Source organism: Prinia subflava, chromosome 3, assembly GCF_021018805.1.
Source record: "Prinia subflava isolate CZ2003 ecotype Zambia chromosome 3, Cam_Psub_1.2, whole genome shotgun sequence".
Lineage (NCBI taxonomy): Eukaryota > Metazoa > Chordata > Aves > Passeriformes > Cisticolidae > Prinia > Prinia subflava.
Genome location: NC_086249.1, coordinates 14,037,028 through 14,056,723, shown reverse-complemented (window position 1 = coordinate 14,056,723; position 19,696 = coordinate 14,037,028). Strand labels below are relative to the sequence as shown.

The 19,696-nt window shown below is 38.9% G+C and overlaps 1 protein-coding gene across 2 annotated transcripts in view; it reads right to left on the bottom strand.

The window, feature by feature from the left end:
- Positions 1 to 19,696, bottom strand: part of CADM2 (cell adhesion molecule 2) — a 587,817-nt gene that overhangs the window by 39,608 nt on the left and 528,513 nt on the right. The window contains exon 8 of one of the 2 annotated variants that reach the window (XM_063393932.1): positions 9,746 to 9,865. The exons of the other annotated variant lie outside the window; for it this stretch is intronic. Coding sequence (XP_063250002.1) covers positions 9,746 to 9,865 — 120 coding nt within the window. The remainder of the gene's footprint in view (positions 1 to 9,745; positions 9,866 to 19,696) is intronic. 2 annotated transcript variants of the gene reach the window in all.

Below are 19,696 nucleotides of genomic sequence, written 5' to 3'. Positions count from 1 at the left end.
GAGTCAAGTGTTACTGAATAAGGTTTTTCACCCTGTATTTCTCAGAGTAGATGAGTTTGTAATTCTCTCTTTTTCTCAATTTTCCAGCGACAAAAAATGAACTCAGCTGTGATTATGAGACCGTGGACTTCAAACCAGACTTCTGTTCCACTCCTCTCTTTTAAAGGTGTGTTTGAAGCTAATCTTTTAAAACACTGGTATTTGATTTTTGTTTGCCTTTGTTGACTGCTCACACACACACACACACACACGTGCCAGCCCCTCCAAGCACTGTGGCACTCCCTTTTCTCCACAGTGCACCTGCTGAATCTGACACAGAAAAGACATCCCAAATGATTAACACAGAAAAGAAAAAAGAAAAAAAACACAACTAGGGTGTGATTCAGCAACTTATCTCAATGCTCTGAAAAATCCTAAGAAAAAATTTAATACCTTAAGAATACTCTTTTTTATATTCACAGTCTGAATAACTTCGTGTACAAAAATTAATAGGTCAGGTTAAATAATCCCCAAAGTCACTCTCTGCAGATTTTGCTTTTATTTTCTTTTTCTTTTTTTTTTTTTTTTTTGTTCTGGGGAATGCTATAGCTTCAAGTTTCACCAAGGTCATCTTTCATCCAAAAAACTTAATATAATTAGTATCAATTCTGCATTTTGTGAGGCTCACACTGGTGGTTATTAACTGTGTTTCAAGTGGGATGTCAGAGAGAGGAAGGGCAGAGAGAGTAATCTTTTCAGCTTCAAAGGCACAGTTGATGACTTTAGTTCACTGGTTAGTGAGAAAGATATGCATTTTTTATTAAAGGTGCTACCAATACATTTGAAACTATAAGCATTTTCCTCTCTTTTTTCTTTCTTTTCCTTGTTTTTAGAACTTGGCACCACTTCAGTCTTTTTTTAACATCCCACATGGCACTGAAACAGTTGCTTTAGATGTCCTTGCTGTTAGCTGTAACAATATTTAGCTGTATACTTTTGCTTTTAACAGTGAAGCACTTCATCAACATCCTGACAGCACAGAACTTGCCAAAATCTGCCATACCCAGTAAGATATATAACAAAAAAGTATCAGTTTTTGCTGGTAGTGTCTTTAAGATACCATAAACACCTCTCCAAATGAAGTAAAACTAAGCTTAAGATATATTTATCCCATATAAATACAGCAACAGTGAAGGACATTCAACAGCAACCATTTGCTTAATCCTTCTCCCTGCTGTAAGAAATTTCAATATATTGTCCTTACAACCTATCATTAAAGATGTGCTTGACAATGCCTTTGAAACAAACCAAATCCAAGTCTTAATAAGATCCTAAAGATGATAGATTTAATTCTTTCAAATGAAATTCAAGAATCGATTTCAAAGCATACTTACAGAGTCTTCTTTACGATGAGTATTTGCTTTTGAGAAGAAAGTGCACATGGAATGTGAAGCCTCCAAGAATCAATCTATGGTTGTTAACCTCAAAGACATTTAAGTGAGAAGCAAGGCTCAAGTTTGCAACAATGAGGATAACTAAGTGTTGAAGAGAAACACCAAGGGGAATTGAGGATTCTCTGTTTCCTTAGGTCCTAAATTAAGTTTACATAGGTTCTGGTGGGTGCTTCTTTAATGAAAGAAAGGTTTCTGTGTCTCATTATAAATCTATGAGACTGGAAACCGTACAAGAATTTAGGCTAACTGACCCAGCAGGTCCCTCTGGACTGAGCAGATCACAGGTTTTACCTGGGAATAACACACCAAACTACATACAGCCCCACTGAAAATTCATGAGCTTATCTATATGTACGGTTTTACCTGGAAGAAAGGAAAGTACAGCCAGTTTTTCTGCAGAGGAAACACTTTGGGTATCTGCAGGCCATTGCCAAGCTTATGGGGCAGCAGTGACAGAACACTAAAAATAGCCTGTGTCTCTCTGGACTGGAAAATCCAGATACATCCACTTCAGAACTACCTGCAAGTGAGATGGGATAAACTCATTCAACCAAACTGCTCTGTAGAGATGTAAACACTAGGCCACCAAAATCTCTTGCAATCAGTAGAATTCTGGCTTTTAAAGCAGGAGGTACAAACCCCTACTTTTAAAATAGTCATTATTTTGAAAATCACATTTTAAGCCTGAATAGAGTAGGAAGCTAGTACGGATAATATCATTTTCATACCTCGTTTACAGCTGAATGTTGAAAACCACTAACTTGAGGCCAGCACCCAGCTAGAGGTGAGATGAGAAGGGTCAGTGTGACATCAGTACACAATGACTCTGGTCACTTCACATCGAGGTGGTGACACTGATGACCTCAGTCCTTCTTCCCAGGGACCTTTCTGGAAATGCCTGCGCTACTCCTTGCCAGCTGCACGTGGAGGCTGGGCACAAGGAGAGCTAACACCCCACAGCCTGTGGCACTGAGGGGAGGTCTGAGGCTGAACTCAGAGTAAAGGATGCTACTGGCAGGCAGTAAAAATGCTTCCAGCAGAAGGGACTCTTAATTTGGAAAACCTCTTGCACTGCCAGTTTACAATAGAGACTGTCAGACTGCATAATTCATACCCAATAGGGAGGGGAAAAAAGAAAAGCCAAAAAATCCCCCAGTGTGATCAGAGCTTAGGCTGGGAATGTTTGAATTCCTGACGCATTGCTGAAGCCTCTCTGGAGCTCAGCTATATAATGGAATCTTTATCAGACCATCAACCAATTGTGATACTTATCTGCACAGCGTTGCATTTTGGGTTAAGTGATAATCCATCAAGGCTGGAAATCATTGTGTACTTTTTAAGTTGCCTACTTCATTACTGCGAGCTGACAGCTGGATGGATTTGTTAGCACTAGAAATATTTGTCCCAGACACAAAGAGCAGGTTCCTAATATATGATATTATGATATTTTCTTTCATGTATTCAGCATGCCTGTGGTTTAATCTACGTCTCATTTATGGTATTCATTTACTTGGCAAACTATTCAGATCATGAAATCTATCTTTATTTGTTCCAGAATGCAACAGCATCCTTTCATGAATAATATGACCAAATAATGTGCAATAATGACGACGGTCTTCATCTGACATCATAAGGGCTGTTAAGCAGAGAAAATTGCCATTTTATAAACAGCACAGGTCTCTGCTTCAGTTTGAAAAGGTAAAAAATTTGCAAAGCACAAGTACTTCTCATGGCAGTGGAGGTAACTAGCCTCATGTGGGTCACGTTGCCAGAATTTTTTTTTGGTGGTTAGGCTGCATCAGTGATGTGCGTGTCGCCTTGATGATTACTCTTGGCCTGATATTACCACTATGAAACATCTTTTAAAAGTATCTGAGAACTGGGAATTCCACACAGAAACATTTGGGTTCCATTTTGGTCTGCTCACAACAGACATCAGGGTATTTCCATTTCCATTTTTTAGCACGTAGTGATAATGCAGTTTCATATTTAGTTTCACACTGCATGAAAAATTTCCTCCTTCCATAACCACATTCTGCTGCTACTTACTGCCCTGTTGCCTCTGAGACACAGGAAGATATCTCATGTGAATGCATCCATAGCCAAATTTTCTAGCCTTAAATTAAAAAAAAAAAACCCCAAATAAATAATAAAAAAGGTTGTTTTCATATTGTGTTTGTACAGCCTCTTGCTTGGAGCTGGTATGGTTTTGGTCTATGATCACCATGCATGTGAACACGTGTTGTTTGCCATTATTCTAATTCTATGGGGACACAGAAATCTGTAGGAATCCAGCTAATAAAGTATGAAACTCTTGAGATTTTTTAAAATCTTGTTAGTTTTTTGGGGGGAGGGGGTGTTGAAGGGAGGGGTTAATTTTTTTTTTAATGTTATGTTAATGTTATAAGGTTTTCCTGGCTCTGTATCTATCAGACCTGAAAACCAAAGACATCTTTGAGTTAGAACAGATGCTACAATCTCCTCTGTTGATCTTAAATCTGTGAGCTTTGAGAATTCACAGCACTAATTGCACCACCAAGCCTGACTAGTGGAATGAAACCTTAATTAAATGGTGCTTCAGAAGAAGAACAAATACTGTGTAACCCCTAAAATGGGCAATGTGGATGACTAAGCCTCATGAAAATATTGTTGTAGAACTTAAGAAACTTCAAGTCCTGTTCACACCAGGTTTATTTTGATGTAAAAAAGAGTCAAACAGTTTTGTGTACCAGCTGGTTGCAGATGCTAGGGAAGGTTTTCCAGCTGTAGCTTGTATTTGTTTCACCTGGGCAATGCCTCTGACCAAGACAGACCTGTTCAGAGATTTTGGAAAAGAAGCCTGGAAAATAGGTTTGAGATCTCATCATGGTCTAACACAGGTTTATTGTGATTTTTTAACTCATCATCTATACAGCTGAGGAACAAGTAGATTGCAAAAATAACGGTAATGAAAGAAATCAGAATAAAATCAAGAGATGGCAGTTCTTGGAAGACGGATGATGAAGACTTGAATGTCTAATGGAAAAAAAATCTAAGGCACTATTGTTTGAATCTCAAATTGTTCAGCCTTCTGACAAATCTAGACCTTGGGTATGCCAGTAAGAGACTAGTGAAAAAATAGGGAGAAAGAAGAAATAAAACCTAGAAAGTTCTAATTTTCCAACACAGTTTGAATAAACCCAGCCACAAATTAGATTTTATGTTACTGCCACAGCTATAAAGTGGTATATAAATGAACTGGCTTTTAGCTGGCTCTCTTAAGAAATTGCTTTTAACGTTACACAACGATCATTTTTATTATCAGAGCTGAATGCAACACAACTACATTTAAAGTGTAGGTCTACCCTTATCTCCTTTGCCCCTTACATAATCTATAGCTTTTCCTTGCTTTGTTGTTTCTTTCTTTGTCAATATCTCAGCTTGCCAAATTATATTAATCAGATTATGAGAAAGAAAAATAAAATCACAAGGAAAGAACTGGTAATGTTTAGCACTTTTTTTGATAGGAAAAAGTATGAGGACTACAAGTACTGTCCAAGCAGTTTCTGCATTTAAGCTGCTTCTAATGACACAGTTATTCTAGTAGGGTTGGGGTTTTGGTTGTTTTTTATAATTATAATAGAGACTTCAAGGGAAAACTAAGAAAAAAAGACAGTAATGTAATTTTTTAGCTAGGATGGTTGTCATTTATGCTATTAAATAGAACTATTCACCCTTAAAGTCACAATAGTTTTCAAAATGATTACATCCTCAAACCCCTCCTACCCCACTGTAGACGCCTAAGCTTAGCTCCACAGATTTCCTTTAAGAAATCTTTATTTTATACCAAGCCAAACCCAATAAAAGCAAAGTGGATTATAATAAGGCAGGGATTTCACGGACACATAAATGTGTGCATTTCTTGGCTTTGTGGCCACCCTGACAAATAAACTCTTGATCTCCCCAGTGCAGCTGCCTGGGAGCAGCACCATGTCTGTGCTGCACACAACAACTTCTGGAGATGTTTTCAGGCGTTGCTATATAAAGCTTTGAACACTCTGGTACAGTCATCACCCCAGTGAGTCAGCTGAGCCTGAATCACCCTGATTCGTGCCATCAAACTGCACGGGTCTGTCTTTTGAGACTGGGATGCTCTGGCATTGTTACATTTCCACCTGTTTGGGTGTTGGAGGTGAGATTTCAGCCTTCATTAATAAGTCAAAATAAACAAGTTTTATAACCTCTTTGACTTTTTTTGTTCTTTGGTAGAAACAGGATTTGAACAAAACAAAACAAAAGTTCTGTTTGTGTATGTGTGTGGTGATTAACATAATGAGAGCCCACGGGAAGGTTTTCTGCACATTTGTGTGCATAAGCTTTTTCCCTCTGTGAATCCAGAAACACAGAGCTGTTCTAACTTGAGGTGGCTTCTCCTAGACTACGAATCACACTCCCTCTCCACCTACAGGACTTGGAAAGACTGGCACAGCAACACCTAAATTACCTTTACACTAACAAAGAGTTTCTCCAATGGAAGCATCCCTTATTTCACTGTTGGGACAAATCCACAGTCCTCTTGTGCCTCTTCCCAATCATAAAAGTGAAAAAATTGCATGGATCCATGCACAAATTCCACAAATAACATCACATAAATCTGACAGAAAGACATCTACTCATACAGTGTATAATTATTCTTTCAGTAGTCCTCCAGATTTGCTTCTTCTCATCCATTTTATTCTCATTTTGTCGTACATTCCTCATCACGGTTATTAGACTTTAAGATACCCTTGACAAATATATAAAGGGCAATATTCCTCACTGGCATCAAATTAGGTTTAGGGTTTTTTGAGTTAGTAGGTAATGTACCAGTAAAAGAGTAATTAATTCCTGAAGGACTGAACACAAAAACAAGCATACGTTTGTCTGAGAAAGTGAAAAGTTTGACTAAATAGAAAGTTTATGAATTATCATGCTGTCATCCAACTGGATCAGTAGCCTTTTTCAAGTTGTTTACTAAATGCCAGGCAAATTAGGACAGCAATGAATCACAGGGTTCCAGAATTAACTGACAACTTTTGGAGAATTTTTTTTCTCCATAAATTAAGGCTTTTGGTAATGAGGAGGTACAATAATCAGAATGCAAAATGCCTTGGATTCTCAGATGCCGTTGGCTTTTTACACCCTGTGTCTTATGCCTGTAAAGACAATTCCTGTGACTGGATGTGAAGCAGCACATACTCAAAGTGGACGATGTAAAAGTCATGCAGAACACAGGAACGCCTTGTGAAACTTACCTGAGGAGATTCTTGAGTATTAAGAATAATTTTTAGAACAAAAGCAGTGAAACTTTCCCAGAAAGTTTATTGTGCCAGCTATGGGGAACCCAGTTCAAAGATATTATTAAATAGCATACGATCTGTGGAAAATACATTTCTTTAGGGCATGATCCAACAAAGCAAAACAAAGAAAAAACCAAAAAAGTTTAGATGTTTGAGAATATATAGATAGTTTCTCAGCCTAGTGTCCTTTTATATTTTTTCATGTCAAAAATCTTTGTAATTGTAATACAAAGCAGAGGTGTCAAATGAAAGCATGTTTATGTGGCATTTTTTTCTCAGCTAGCAGCAGATAGTACTGAAAAATCTGACTTTCTCTTAAACGGCTCTTATGTCGTTTGTACCTCTGTGGGGTGGGTGCTCTGACATTGGAGATGAGGTCCAGTCCTGTATTTCAGGATGGCAGATCTCCACAGCAGGCTCTGGAAGTCTGTGAACATTATTTGCTTACAGGTGCAAGAAAGACAGGGGATGAGGAGACCCAAGGAGGTGCACCTTGTCCCTCTGCCATGGGAATCGAGCACTTTGAAAGAAAATCAGGATGAATGAAGTCACAGAATTCAGATACCTGAGTACCTGAAGTCACCGTCTCCCATGCATTTACAAAGTGTCTCCACCAAATGTCTTTGCCAATAATTCAGGGAATCATTTTCCCCACTGAACTTGGAAAATAACTCCTCATCAGAGTCATACTGACTTCTGTTTTGAAAGCAAAACCAAACAAGCTGGTGCCTTCAGCTTCTTTGCAGAGCATATCTGTAAGTTTTCTGTCCCTGTTCTTTCATCTGTCCCCATTTGTGATCATTTTTCACTGTGACATCCCCTCCTACCCCCATTGGAAACAGCACTCCAGTTGTCTTCCACTGTTGGCTAAAACACCAATTACTTGAGCCTTGTCCTCATTATCCATGATTAATTTCTTTGTTTTTGTTATTCATCTAGTGTATTTCTTAACACTTTTGTTTTGGTAAATTTCTCACAACTTCTCATTTCATTTTGCACCTGGTTTCATGCCCATTTATCTGTTTTTCCACATTGATATCTTCCAGGATTTATGTTTATGGTAGCCTCTTGTTTTTGTGAGGCTTGATATGTTAAGACTGTTAAAAAACCAACTCCATTAATTTATTACATGTGTCCTATTTCTTCTCTGCATTGGCATGACCTATCATTTTCCTTTCAACACAAGATTTTGAGGAAATGGACTTCCCCTGCTCATTTGTCCCTTCTATTATCTCCCCAACAGACTCCATCTACCACTTCTTGAGGTTGAAGTGGTCTCATTTTTCAGCCATTTTGCTGTATTCACTTCTTTTTTTCTGGGAAAAGTGAGCGCTCATGTTTCAGCAATTGATCACCCAGTTTTCCCTCTTTGACTTCCTATTAAAGCAGCATCTCTGTAATTGTAGCATCAAGTTGCATGCATTCTGCCACGTGTTAGAGCTGAAACTTAGAGGAGAGTTCTCCCGTTTCAGACCTTTCTATTTGATGCTGGACACACAAACAGTGAAAATGAACTCTCCACAGGAAAGAAAATGAGGCCCTAAACCATGCTTAGGGGGTGAGACAATGCATGAAAAACATCAGTACAATCACAACAATGACATAGTTATGACCACATAACAAGCAGAAGAAAACAATTCATGAAGGGCAGCAAACTTCAGCACAGCACACCAAGAGCATCGTCCCTGCAGGATGTGAGCCCTCAGAAAACTGGAAGCTCCTGTGCTTTACACAAACCACTCTCATAAAGACATGGAAATTCCTGTCATTCTGTCCCTTTTCAGGAAATGTTCCTCTTGCAACCCCTAAGAGCCATCAACACCTGGCTGTTTTCCATAGTCCTTTCTCTTTCTGAAGGAAAAGGACTACTACAACACTTCTTCTCTTCATTAAAATATTAGCTATTTCACATTAAAAGTAATATTAAAGATTAAAAAATGTAATTTTAGGTTTGATGTCAGTTTATCACATGAAGGCCACATTAATAAAATATCTGTGCCCTGTGGAGGAAGAATCTAAGTGATCTGACACAATCACAATCTTTATTCTTGCAAGTTAGGCAGGTCACTACAACTGACTAATAACAACACTTCCAGGAAGAAAAGATTTCATATCTGTCTTAACTTTCCTGGCCTAACTGCACCTCATCATGTCAATACTTGCAGTGTGGGAAAGGAATATGATTTCCTCTCTTCTTGTGCAACCAAAGCTTTCAAGAGACCACATAGGAACCTTCTACCATTTCATTTACCACAAGAGATTTGTAGCTACCCAGAAGATGATAATCTGCTAAACCTTCTGCACACATCTTCCCTATTTAACAGTTATCTGATCAGCCACTGAATAAAAGAGTAAGATAACCCTTATATTTTGGTCATAAAGAAATGAAGCATTACTAGAAACATTGGAAAAGCTGTAACAGGAAAAAACCCAACAGATGGGGGTTAGGGAGGGGAGAGAGAACTTCTAGCTCATTTACTCTAGCTCTGGTGAAATAGCAACACCCCTAAATTAGGAATGCCTTCAACTGTAAAAGGCTAACAAGGGTGATGCAATGCAACGCCTCTGTTATCAAGCAAGATTTCATCACCAGAAATGCTAGTGCTGAGATATCTAGTTTGTTTTAAATGGTAGCACCCAAGGTAACCACTCTTAAAAGGTCATGTTTATTTAAAAGTAACTTGCTTGCGTTTTAAATTAAAGTTAATTTACTAACCTTAAAAAATTAAATGCAAATGTATACAAATAATTTAAGCATCCTGTCAAAGTTCACATACACACTGCTAGAGCAATGACAACATTCAAGGTCATACGAAATCTTTCTTAGCCCACGTGGGTTATTCTGTTAAATATATCCTGAACTGAAATGCTTGCACCCTCTCTTTAGCAATTTTTATTCTTGTTAAAAAAAAAACAACCAAAATCTCAAACCCAAAGCTCTAATTTCCTATTGATCATGTGCTTCCCAGGCCATAACAAAGAAGGATACTGTACCTCTGATGCTGGTGGCTGTTGCAGATGTGGTTGTGCTGGCTGTTAAGGCTACATTGGTTGTGACTGTTGCAGTGGTAAGGGAGGGGATGACAGTAGTGGGAAGCAAAGTGTTGAAAACATCTGGTGAGTGGAAAAAAAAAATAAAATAAAATCATATCATGCAAACAAAGGAGAACCATAACAGTGGTTTAATTTGTAAATACAAGCATGTTGAAAATGGCTAAATTAAAACATGATTAACATAAATTATTACAGGTACAACAGAGTACCTTTAAATTCTTGACATTTATCACTCTCAATTTTTATAGTCAATCTTTGAGCACACGGAATTTACAACTCTGTTAAAATGACCACATTTCCACAGAATGAGAGAGTGATGGTTTAAGTGACAAGAATCCATTTCTTTGCTGAGCCATTTTAAATGTCTCACGTAGCAGAAACCATATACAGATGAAACATGCTGTGTCAGAGTGGGAGATGAATAGAACAACACCATCATGCTAAAATAAACACACACATGTTAACAAGAAATGGCTGTATGTTAAAACACCCACTTTCAGACAGACTCAATGAAGGGAAAAGGGGGAGAAAATGCTACTAACTATAAGAGCTGCTTTTTCCGGATTGCTTTTCTTCTTCCCACACATTTGCTTAAGACACAGTTGTCTGCTAAGATCCAGAGCAGAGTACATTTCAAAATCTTTACCCTAATTAGCAGGCACAGTCATCTTTCAGTCATCCTTAATGCTTACAGTTTATTCTTAGTACACGTCAGTATTTTTCTAAAGCACCTTCAAACCAAAAATCAGAAATGATAATAATATTACTGATAAAAAAGCATGCATGCAAGTCAGAAAAAATTCATACAAAAAATGAAGACAGCATCCCATGAAACCCTCCAGGTTTTGCTCAAGCAAGTGCAGGTATGCCAGGATTAGGAGTACGACTGCTTCTCCACAGAGGAACCAACAATGCTGCACTACAGAGCAGAACATGACCAGATATACACAGAGAAAATACTTTGATCACACTGCCAAAAGCAATAAAGACCAATAGGACTTTGCTTATAAGGTGATTGCAGGCTTTAAAGAGCAAACAAACAAAAGCTCTGAAGAGAACTAGAGAAAAGCACTTCTGAAAAGACATAAAAAGCATCTGACATTTTTCAGATTATTTATATTGCAGGTTTGAAAGGCAAGGACTCGTTTCTCAGCAGCTGATGGTGAGTAACCTGTTCCATACTGATTTCACTGAAAATATTTCTGAAGGGTGTTATTCAATGCAATAAAAGAGCAAAAATCTGACCCACAATCTGTCTTCCCTTGCTGTGGAAAGAAATGCAATTGGTCTCTGAGTACCATCAATTCTGACTGAAATCAATGGAAGCCGAAGCAGCTCAGAGCTTCTCAGTATTGGGCCCTACTGAACACACTTCAGACACAGGGTCCTTGACTTCAGCATTGAGTAATTACTCTCTTAAGGCTTCAAAGGAGAATGCTTACCTTATTTCCATGCTGGACAACAAATTATTTTCAAAGTTGAAAAGTCTCCTTTTTAATATCTATAAGTCACCTACTATTTTCTGTATTCCTCTGGTTTTGATAAGAAACACTGCAATGTTGTTTGGAATCTATACTTGTGTGGTGTTCTACTTCTGAAGCCATCAGAAAACAGTGTAAGATCCATCTTTCATCTGTACACTGATTTTTAATCTAATGTATTATGTATGTAATATTTAATCTAATTCCCAGTATAAAATATACTCAAGACAGAAAAATTAGAACAGGCTTTTAAAACCCTCACAGTTGTAGCCATATTAATCACCAGGAATAATGATAATATTACCTGGAGTGAGTACCACAATAATGCAATAGAACTGAGTATAACAAGCATTAGAAATAAATTAACATGTTAAAAAGATACATGTCACATGCACTGATCTATGCAATTTCTTCTTATAAAGGGAAACTCCTTCCCTGATAAGTATCTATTAAAAATTAAATCCAAGAGAAAAAAAACCCCACCTACTTCATAGGGAGAGCAAAACCTTGTTTGTTAGGAAAGCTTTATACATCATTCTTGCACGCAAAACTAATTAGTGTGACTCATGGTTCCATTCATTATCTTTCTTAAATACCAATTGCTTAAGACTGCAATGACAAGTTGTGATTTTATGACAGAGCTATCCAATCTGCAAGCATGTTGTTTAGCTGTTTTACCAAATAACAGCTTACATGAGTCACTGATGAACTTAGAACTTGCTGGTTTCTCTTCTGATCTGAAGCATTTCAAGCAAGATTTCTTATTTTAAATGAAAGGCTACTTGGGAAGCATTCCAGCTAACATGAACTAGGATATGTCAGTGTTTTAATACAGATGTGATCTCATCAAAAGATTCATTAAGAATAATGAAAACTTGTGCAGAAATTTGTTTCCTGATGCAAGTCATAAACTCTGATGCCAAACACCAAAAGAGAGAGCACAAGAGAGAAACCAGGAATCAGCAGCCTGAGGAGCACCACATTGCCCAGGCAGTGAAACCTAAGTCTCTTCTGGGCTTTAGAAACGTTTGGTTGGTACCAGCTTAGGCTCTAGGCTCTGCCCAGTGGAATTGTTCATTAACAGCATAAGAGTATGCAACAGGAATGTGCAAAGTAACCAAACAGGTCACCATAGCTCTCCAGATAACAAACATCATATGCCTGGACCATATCTCATCCTTAAATCCAACTCTGGACAGCCCAGATCCAAGCACAGCATTCTGAAATGATCACCACATTGAAAAGACTTGCATGTATAGTGCCTGCTGAGTCTGAGAGAAGGGCTTCCATCAGTTCTTCCAAGATTTATGGATTCTCATCAAAACTTTGCCTTGCAAAGGCTTTTGCACAAGAGAATAAGAATAAGCAGCTCAAGAAATAAACTAGAAGTAATGTCCAGTGCTCCTCAGACTCTCACCATGCATTGCAGGTGTAGGAGGTAAACGGGTTTGGAAGTTCCCAAAAGCATACAGACTATGGATAAAAAACCCCCCAAAAAAACTTAACAGCACAGGCTTCTGTTTAAGCCATATGGATCAATGTGCTTCATAGAGGGTGTGCTGCTCCATTTCGTGCCAGGAAAGGGAATTACAATTTGGCCTGTTTCTAGTCCTGCAGGACTTTTGGTCATTTCTTTTTTAAATGCAAGGCAAACCTATCTTATTTTGCTAGTGAGGCACACGTTGCCATCCAGAGCTCCCTCCTGGCAGCTCCTCAGAACACGGTATCAAAGGGACGGCGTAGATTTATCCTATTGAGCTTCCTGTCAGGGAGGATCTCAACAGAATGGGTCTGCAGAATTCTGCCCAAGAAATCTGTGCTGGAGTGAAACTGAATTCCACCTCCTTGTCTTGCAGTTTCTGGACCTAGTTGTACACAATGTTCGGCTGAAAATGAATTTTTGTTTATGCCTCTCATGCCTCTAAATACCAAGGATCATTATGACCAAGGGACCTTGCAGAGACTTTTTAATTCAAGTAGCCATACCCAAATCACTGCACCAGACTGCTATTTCAGTAATACTAAGGTATTAATCCTTAGCCTCCTGTGAAGCAGAAAATAGCTATATATTGCAGATGGGGAACCAAAGAAGATAGAAAAGCCATGCTCAGGAGATCTAGAAGTCAAGCAATAATTGTCTCCATTAATTTTGAAACCTCACTTCTAAACTGGATGTTTGTTGACAGGCAGATGTTCACTCAAAAATCCAATAATGTAATTAAGCTGGTATTAACTTCATCATCTTGCTAGCTTTGAAAAGCAAACAAGTCACGGAGAACTAATTGTTTCGATAAAAGCTGTTGGAAATAGAAAAGGGGTTGACCTTCATGCCAAGGGACTCCCACGGACTCTTTGTCACTTCTGTTCCACAGGTTACACTGGTGAGGCTTGAACTGGACGCTCAGGAGGAGCGAGAGGCTCCTGACCTCTCTCCAGTGGCACAGGGAGGTTTGGGCCGAGCTGCAAAGGCCCAGCCACCAGCCCTCACTTCAGGAGGACCTGACACGCTGCCAGAGCTCGGTGCTGCAGAGAGGACACCCAGGAAGGCTCGGAAGAGATGGAGATCTTCCTGGCACTGCTGCCTGTTAAAAGCAGCCAACCTCAAGGCTGATTCCCAGTGGATGGTGGAAAAAGGAGGAAGAGGCAAACTGGGCTTGGTGTGGAAGGTGCTCTTTAGCAGAGGCAGAGATGAAAACTGCTTAGGAGCGGCAGGGCAGTGTCGTACCAGGTCGGCTCACAGCGGTGTCGAGCCCCACCTGCCCAAAATTCCCTGTTTGCTTCTCCTTCTTTCTTGAATTGATGCCACGTTCTCCTTGCTAAGGCAGAAGACATCCATCCACTTAAGTGCAGGGAGCCTGGATAATTTAGTCTCCTTGCCAATTTGCCCCTGAGCATTTCTACTCTCCATTTCCAAAGAAATGAGAAATGGTTCTGTTTGGTTTAGCGGGCTTAAGTGAAAGATAGATCTGACCTATTGAAAATATTTGACTTTTTTGGTAAAAAAACAACCGATATTTTGACATGACTGAGCACAAATCAGACAACAATAGTTGCAGTTGATAAAAATGTAAAGGCTTTTGTTTCAAGCCTGACAAAGGCTGACAGAAAAATTAAAGGACAGAGTGATAATGATGGATGGTCCTTGCTGTATTTTGACTGAGAATGAAAGAAATTTTAAGTGGTAAACTGAACTGAGTGATGACCTACCTGGGAAACAATCTCACTACTCTGTGAAAAATTTAATCAGTCTGTGGTATGTAGCACTAAATAATTTAGCAAGGTTTTAAATTCAAAGGGAGCTGCATTTACCTTTCACCAAGAAAATGGGATTGTATAAAAGGATCACTCAGCTTGAACATCATGTGCCAATAGCTCCTTAACACTTAGACTGAATGATCATGAATGCTCATGGACACGAGGTCAAGGGGTTCTTTTTACTAATTGATTCAGATTTATGAAACTCTGAAATGGCAATTATGTGCTTGACATTTTTCCTAGCAAATCAGATGCCATTAAAAATATCCAAACCATTTCAACAAAAGCTCCATGTAGATCTGTGTCTTTAGTTATACCAATAAAGTCTTCTAGTGGATGAGTTCATATTGCAAGACATACAATCAGACTAAAATGACTAGAAATTAGGAACTGGAAAGAAGAAATTAGGAACTGGAAAGAACAATAGTTTTCTCTTCTTATAGAAAGTTTTATAACTTATTGGGTCATTTGTGGTTGTTAAGTTTTTTCCTCTATTTCAAATGCCATAGGTTTCACCAGAAAATGGAGGATGAAGTATTAAAAATTACAGCAAAAAAAAAAAAAAAAAAAAAAAAAAAAAAAAAAAAAAAAAAAGCGCAAGCTTGTTTCCTTCTGTTCTCAAAGACTCAAGCAAAAACTTGGAATCTGCACATCCCTGGCCTAAATTCTGTCCTTAGAAAGTTAAGAATATAACTCAAAAGAACAAAGCCCATTTTAATATTAGTATTTAGTACTGGCAGCATTTAAGTATCACTTAAAATGAGGGCCTGATATCACACTGAGGCACATTTTACATCACATGCTCTGACCAGAACTGCTTATGACAAAATAAAAAATGTGACGAATACGAAAAAACAAGGTGTAGCAGCAAGTTATTTCTGATTATGCCATCTCATTTGACACTGAAATATGAAGAAGGAGTTAGCTGCCCTAAATAGTCAAGAAAGAACTCCTGTAGTGAATATCTCATTTATTTTGTGCACCAGAGGAACAGCAGGACTCACGGAGACCACAGGTGTGTGAAAGGCTGATTTCCCACAGGTAAAGCCAGGCCAGGCTGAGGACAGATGTGAGAGCTGCCAGCACACAGGCAGCTGTGGGTCTCAGGCAGGAGAGGAGTGGGATGGGAGCAGTGGGATGGGAGCGGCTCAGTGTGGCAGGATGACATGGCAAGGGAGGGTGAGCTTGCAGGGCTGAGAGCAGTGACCGGCTCTGGGCTCTGACTTCTCCCTCAAGGTGCATCTGCCCAGATCCAGATCAGCTCACAGCAGAGCTGTGGGACCCTGGGCCAGAAAGGCAGGAGGGGCATTTAGGGTATTTAGATAAAACCCATCTCTGCCACCTTGTGTGGGCACCCTAACAAGCAGAATATGCTGAGCAGGGAGCACCCACCCTTCTGCAGAGATCAGAATCTACGATTTACTAGACACTGAGAATATGTGCTTTATAATGCTCATGGGTACTTGCTAAAAATTCTAAGAGTAACAATAAAAACAGAAAGGAAAGTGGATTTTTTTTGTTTGTTTGTTTTTCTTCCTTTTTTTTTTTAATGGATATTAAAACACGACCTTTCTGCACAGCACCAGATGTTGCCACAAATTTGCCTTTTCACCTGGAGACTGCACTCACAGTTGGTGGAGCTGCACAGAGGGACTGCAGGAAACCAGAATCAGGCATTTCACATGAAAAGCATCCAACATGAACATTTGAGTACTGCACTGGTGGCTCACAGCTCTCCAAATGCCGGGTCTGGCCTTTGAAGCCCCCAGTGCTTACTTTAGGGAATGTGTTGCTCCCCACAGCACTCCACTGAATCTGCTATCAGCAGAAGCACTCTGACTGCAGCTCCCTTGGAACAGAGAGGGAAGTTTGCAATGAGGCCTGGAGATGCTGGAACACGCTCCCATTTCACTGCCCATCTCACTCGCTGTTTGTCATCAGCCCAGCCATTTAAAAAGCTCTCTGTCCCTGCTCCCAGCGAGGCAGAAGAATAAAAGGTGACAAAACGTACTGTCTCACAAGATATTCACCTATTGCTGCTCTGTTTTGGTGGGGATTGTATTGTCTGCAACATTTGGACTGTAGGAAGCTAACAGGGTGTAATGCCTCATTTCTTAATTTTTATTTGTGCTAAAACCAGGTGACACACAGAGATCTCCTAAAAAGGATAAATTTAACAAATAATAACGTAACCAGATAATTAGATATAGAAAATTATTTTAGTGCAAGAAAAACTGAAAATCTCAAGTAGGAAAATTATTTAATACTGAAGAATCTGTTTCCAAGCCCTCTAAGGTTTACTTTTTTAATGGTTATTAGTACAAGATTTGCCTCTAAGGACAAATCAAACCAAGTATTCAACAGAAAGATTAAGCTTTAATGTTCTGGAATTATATGAATATAATGTGTACTTCTATTTATTCCAGAAGTACTGTAAGACCCAATTTTTTTCCCCAAACTTAGCACAAGTTTTTCCAGGAGTTAAAAAAAGTCCTTTCCAATTCAATAGTCGTAATAAAAACAAAGCCTATTGTTTTAAAGGAGTCAATCTGTGTTGTATGAAAGCTCCTCTTTTTCATTAAAGCAGCTACAAATACTGCACTGAGGCTTATGCAGCTTGCCTGGAAGTAACTAAGTAAAATTTGCAGGGCATGCAACGGGCTAAGAAAAAGAATTTGGTAATTCAATACTTTTAATAAATATGAAGAAAAAGTTTTAGAGCATTGTTTGAGAACACAGCCTCAAATGAAGACACTTCACTTATAAAAAGGCACACACATATTTATATATGTCTTGATTTTGTTCATAGCTCTATATTAACAAATACAGAAACAGTAAAGAATGGACCTTGAGGCTTTGTAGGACCATTTTTGGGACAGTACAGACCAAACTTTAGGAAGAAAAGAGAGTATTATTCCCATTTCACAACTGGGGAAATGAACACAAGAATTAAGTGGAATATCTTATATTTTACAGACTTCTGAGCCTGACAGGGGAGTTCTGAACAGATATCCTGAGGCTCATTTTAATCCTTTGCTAAAAAACCAACCAAAACCAAAAAAAAGAGACAACCCTGAAAAAACCCCACAAAAGAAAACAAAACCTTTCAAAATTGCATTTAAAAAAGCAGTTGTCTTTATACCTGCAGTGCCAATTTCACTGCATTCAGGACAAAATGTTACCACAAATGGTACCAAACATCTTGTGTGAATAAAACCAGCACAATTTTCCCAGAAGAACACCATTCTATCACTATTAATATGGTGTTCTAGGCCCACTGTCACTGCTTAAAAATCACATTAGGGCTGTGATGTTCATTTTTATTCTTTTTAAGTAAGCAGACAAGCCACATTTTCTTGTCCTTCCAAGCCATAAAATAGGAGTATTCAAAATTAAATGAAATAAAGTACCAGCAGCTGGCCCTTGAAAACCTATAAGGAAAAGCTAATGCAGAGTACAAATTCAGACACCAGCAGCCTTGAACAAAGATGACAGCTTTCTCAGAATGACACTTGACTCCTATGCACCTCGCCCCCCAAAAAATCCAAAACCCACAACAACAACAACAACCCACCCAAAAAAACCCCACCATAAAAACAACAACAACAAAAAAACAAACCCCAAAAAAACCCCAAACAAACAACTCAGCCAGAATTGTACTGAGAAGGAAGTTGGTACAGAGAATTTTCCAAAATTTCCTCATTAGGGGGACAGGTGTTGAAACTAAATGGAAGTAAACAGATTGTTGATCTCTATTTTATTACACTTGCTACCTTCATTTTTCCAAGAAATTTAGGGCAAATCACTGAAGTTGCTTAAACAACTCCAAATTCATGGCAATAATTCTAAGGCTAGTAAAGAGAGATAAGAGGGACTGTCATTTATTTTGAATAAGTTTGTTTCAAAATAAAATCAAAGGGTCCAACATTAATCTGAAACATTTTATCACAGTGGGATTGCTGTATCTTATTGAAAATCACCTTGGGAAAGTGACTGGCACTGCGCAACCTAAAACAGATTTTGGCACTTCATTGCACTTTCTCTGAGTAATACACTTAATTCTCATATTCCTATCATCAAAGTACACTACCTGAGCAAACAAGGCCCTATCTTTCCAGCTGTCAGTCTTTTATGCTCTGTGTTTTGGGGTTTTTTTTTGTCTTCAGAAGAGTTCTATACATGTAGTTGAATTCCTGCCATGACTCTTTGGCTTTGTATGACATAACTATGAATGGTGGGATCCATGCAATATTGTCAAGATTTAATTTTGTTACAATTAACCAGCTTCCCTTCAAGGCTGGCAGATATTTGTTAACATAACTATTGTGCCATCTAGCAGGATAGTTCACCAGTGGAAATCACAGGGTTTTTTTATAAAGAATGATTGGTCATATCTGCTAATTTGTTTTAAAGTGATACACATAGAGATTTCAGTTCCTGCTCCAAAATGATGGAAGCCATCCAGAGCTCTCCTCCATCAAGCACTTCAACATCTCAGCATCCCCCAGTCCTCCCTGCTTCCCACTAATCAAGGGTTGGGAAACCTGCAGAAAATGTGCACTACAAAACCACTGGGGGAAAAACAAATCCACTGGTGCAATGACCACAGTAATATCTGAAGAATAAACACACTGCCCACTCCTGGAGTTTTTCCCTGCCAAGCTTTCTTCTGTCCTTCCTGCCCTCCTTTGATTTGTTTGTTTCTGACTTGCCATGAGGATTAATAAGGGCAGTTTCAGCTGGAAGATAATCTGCTTCAGGCATGAGTTTACCAAGAAAAGCTCTGTTTTTCTTCAAGGGAGTAAACAAACTGTGTGGATCCCAGTGTAGGGAAGGCAAAGGGTCGTGACTGAAAATTGCTGGGGTCACTGTCACAAATGACACATCAGCTTACACCACATATCTGGAGACCTCTTCCCAAGCACCTGCCAGGAAAGTTCCTTCACGCAGGGTTAGAACTTTCTCAGGGCTTGTGAAGGAACCACAGCCTGGTGAAAGAAGTCAGAGTGTTGTGGGACATCCTCACAGGGCAGATTCCAAGCTTCATCAGCTTTGGTAGCGATGGTTTTAATGGGGTTTTGCTTTGTTTTTTTGGGTTTTTTTTTCCTCCTTGCACACGAGGATGGTTTTGAGAAACACCCTTGTGTGCTCCTGG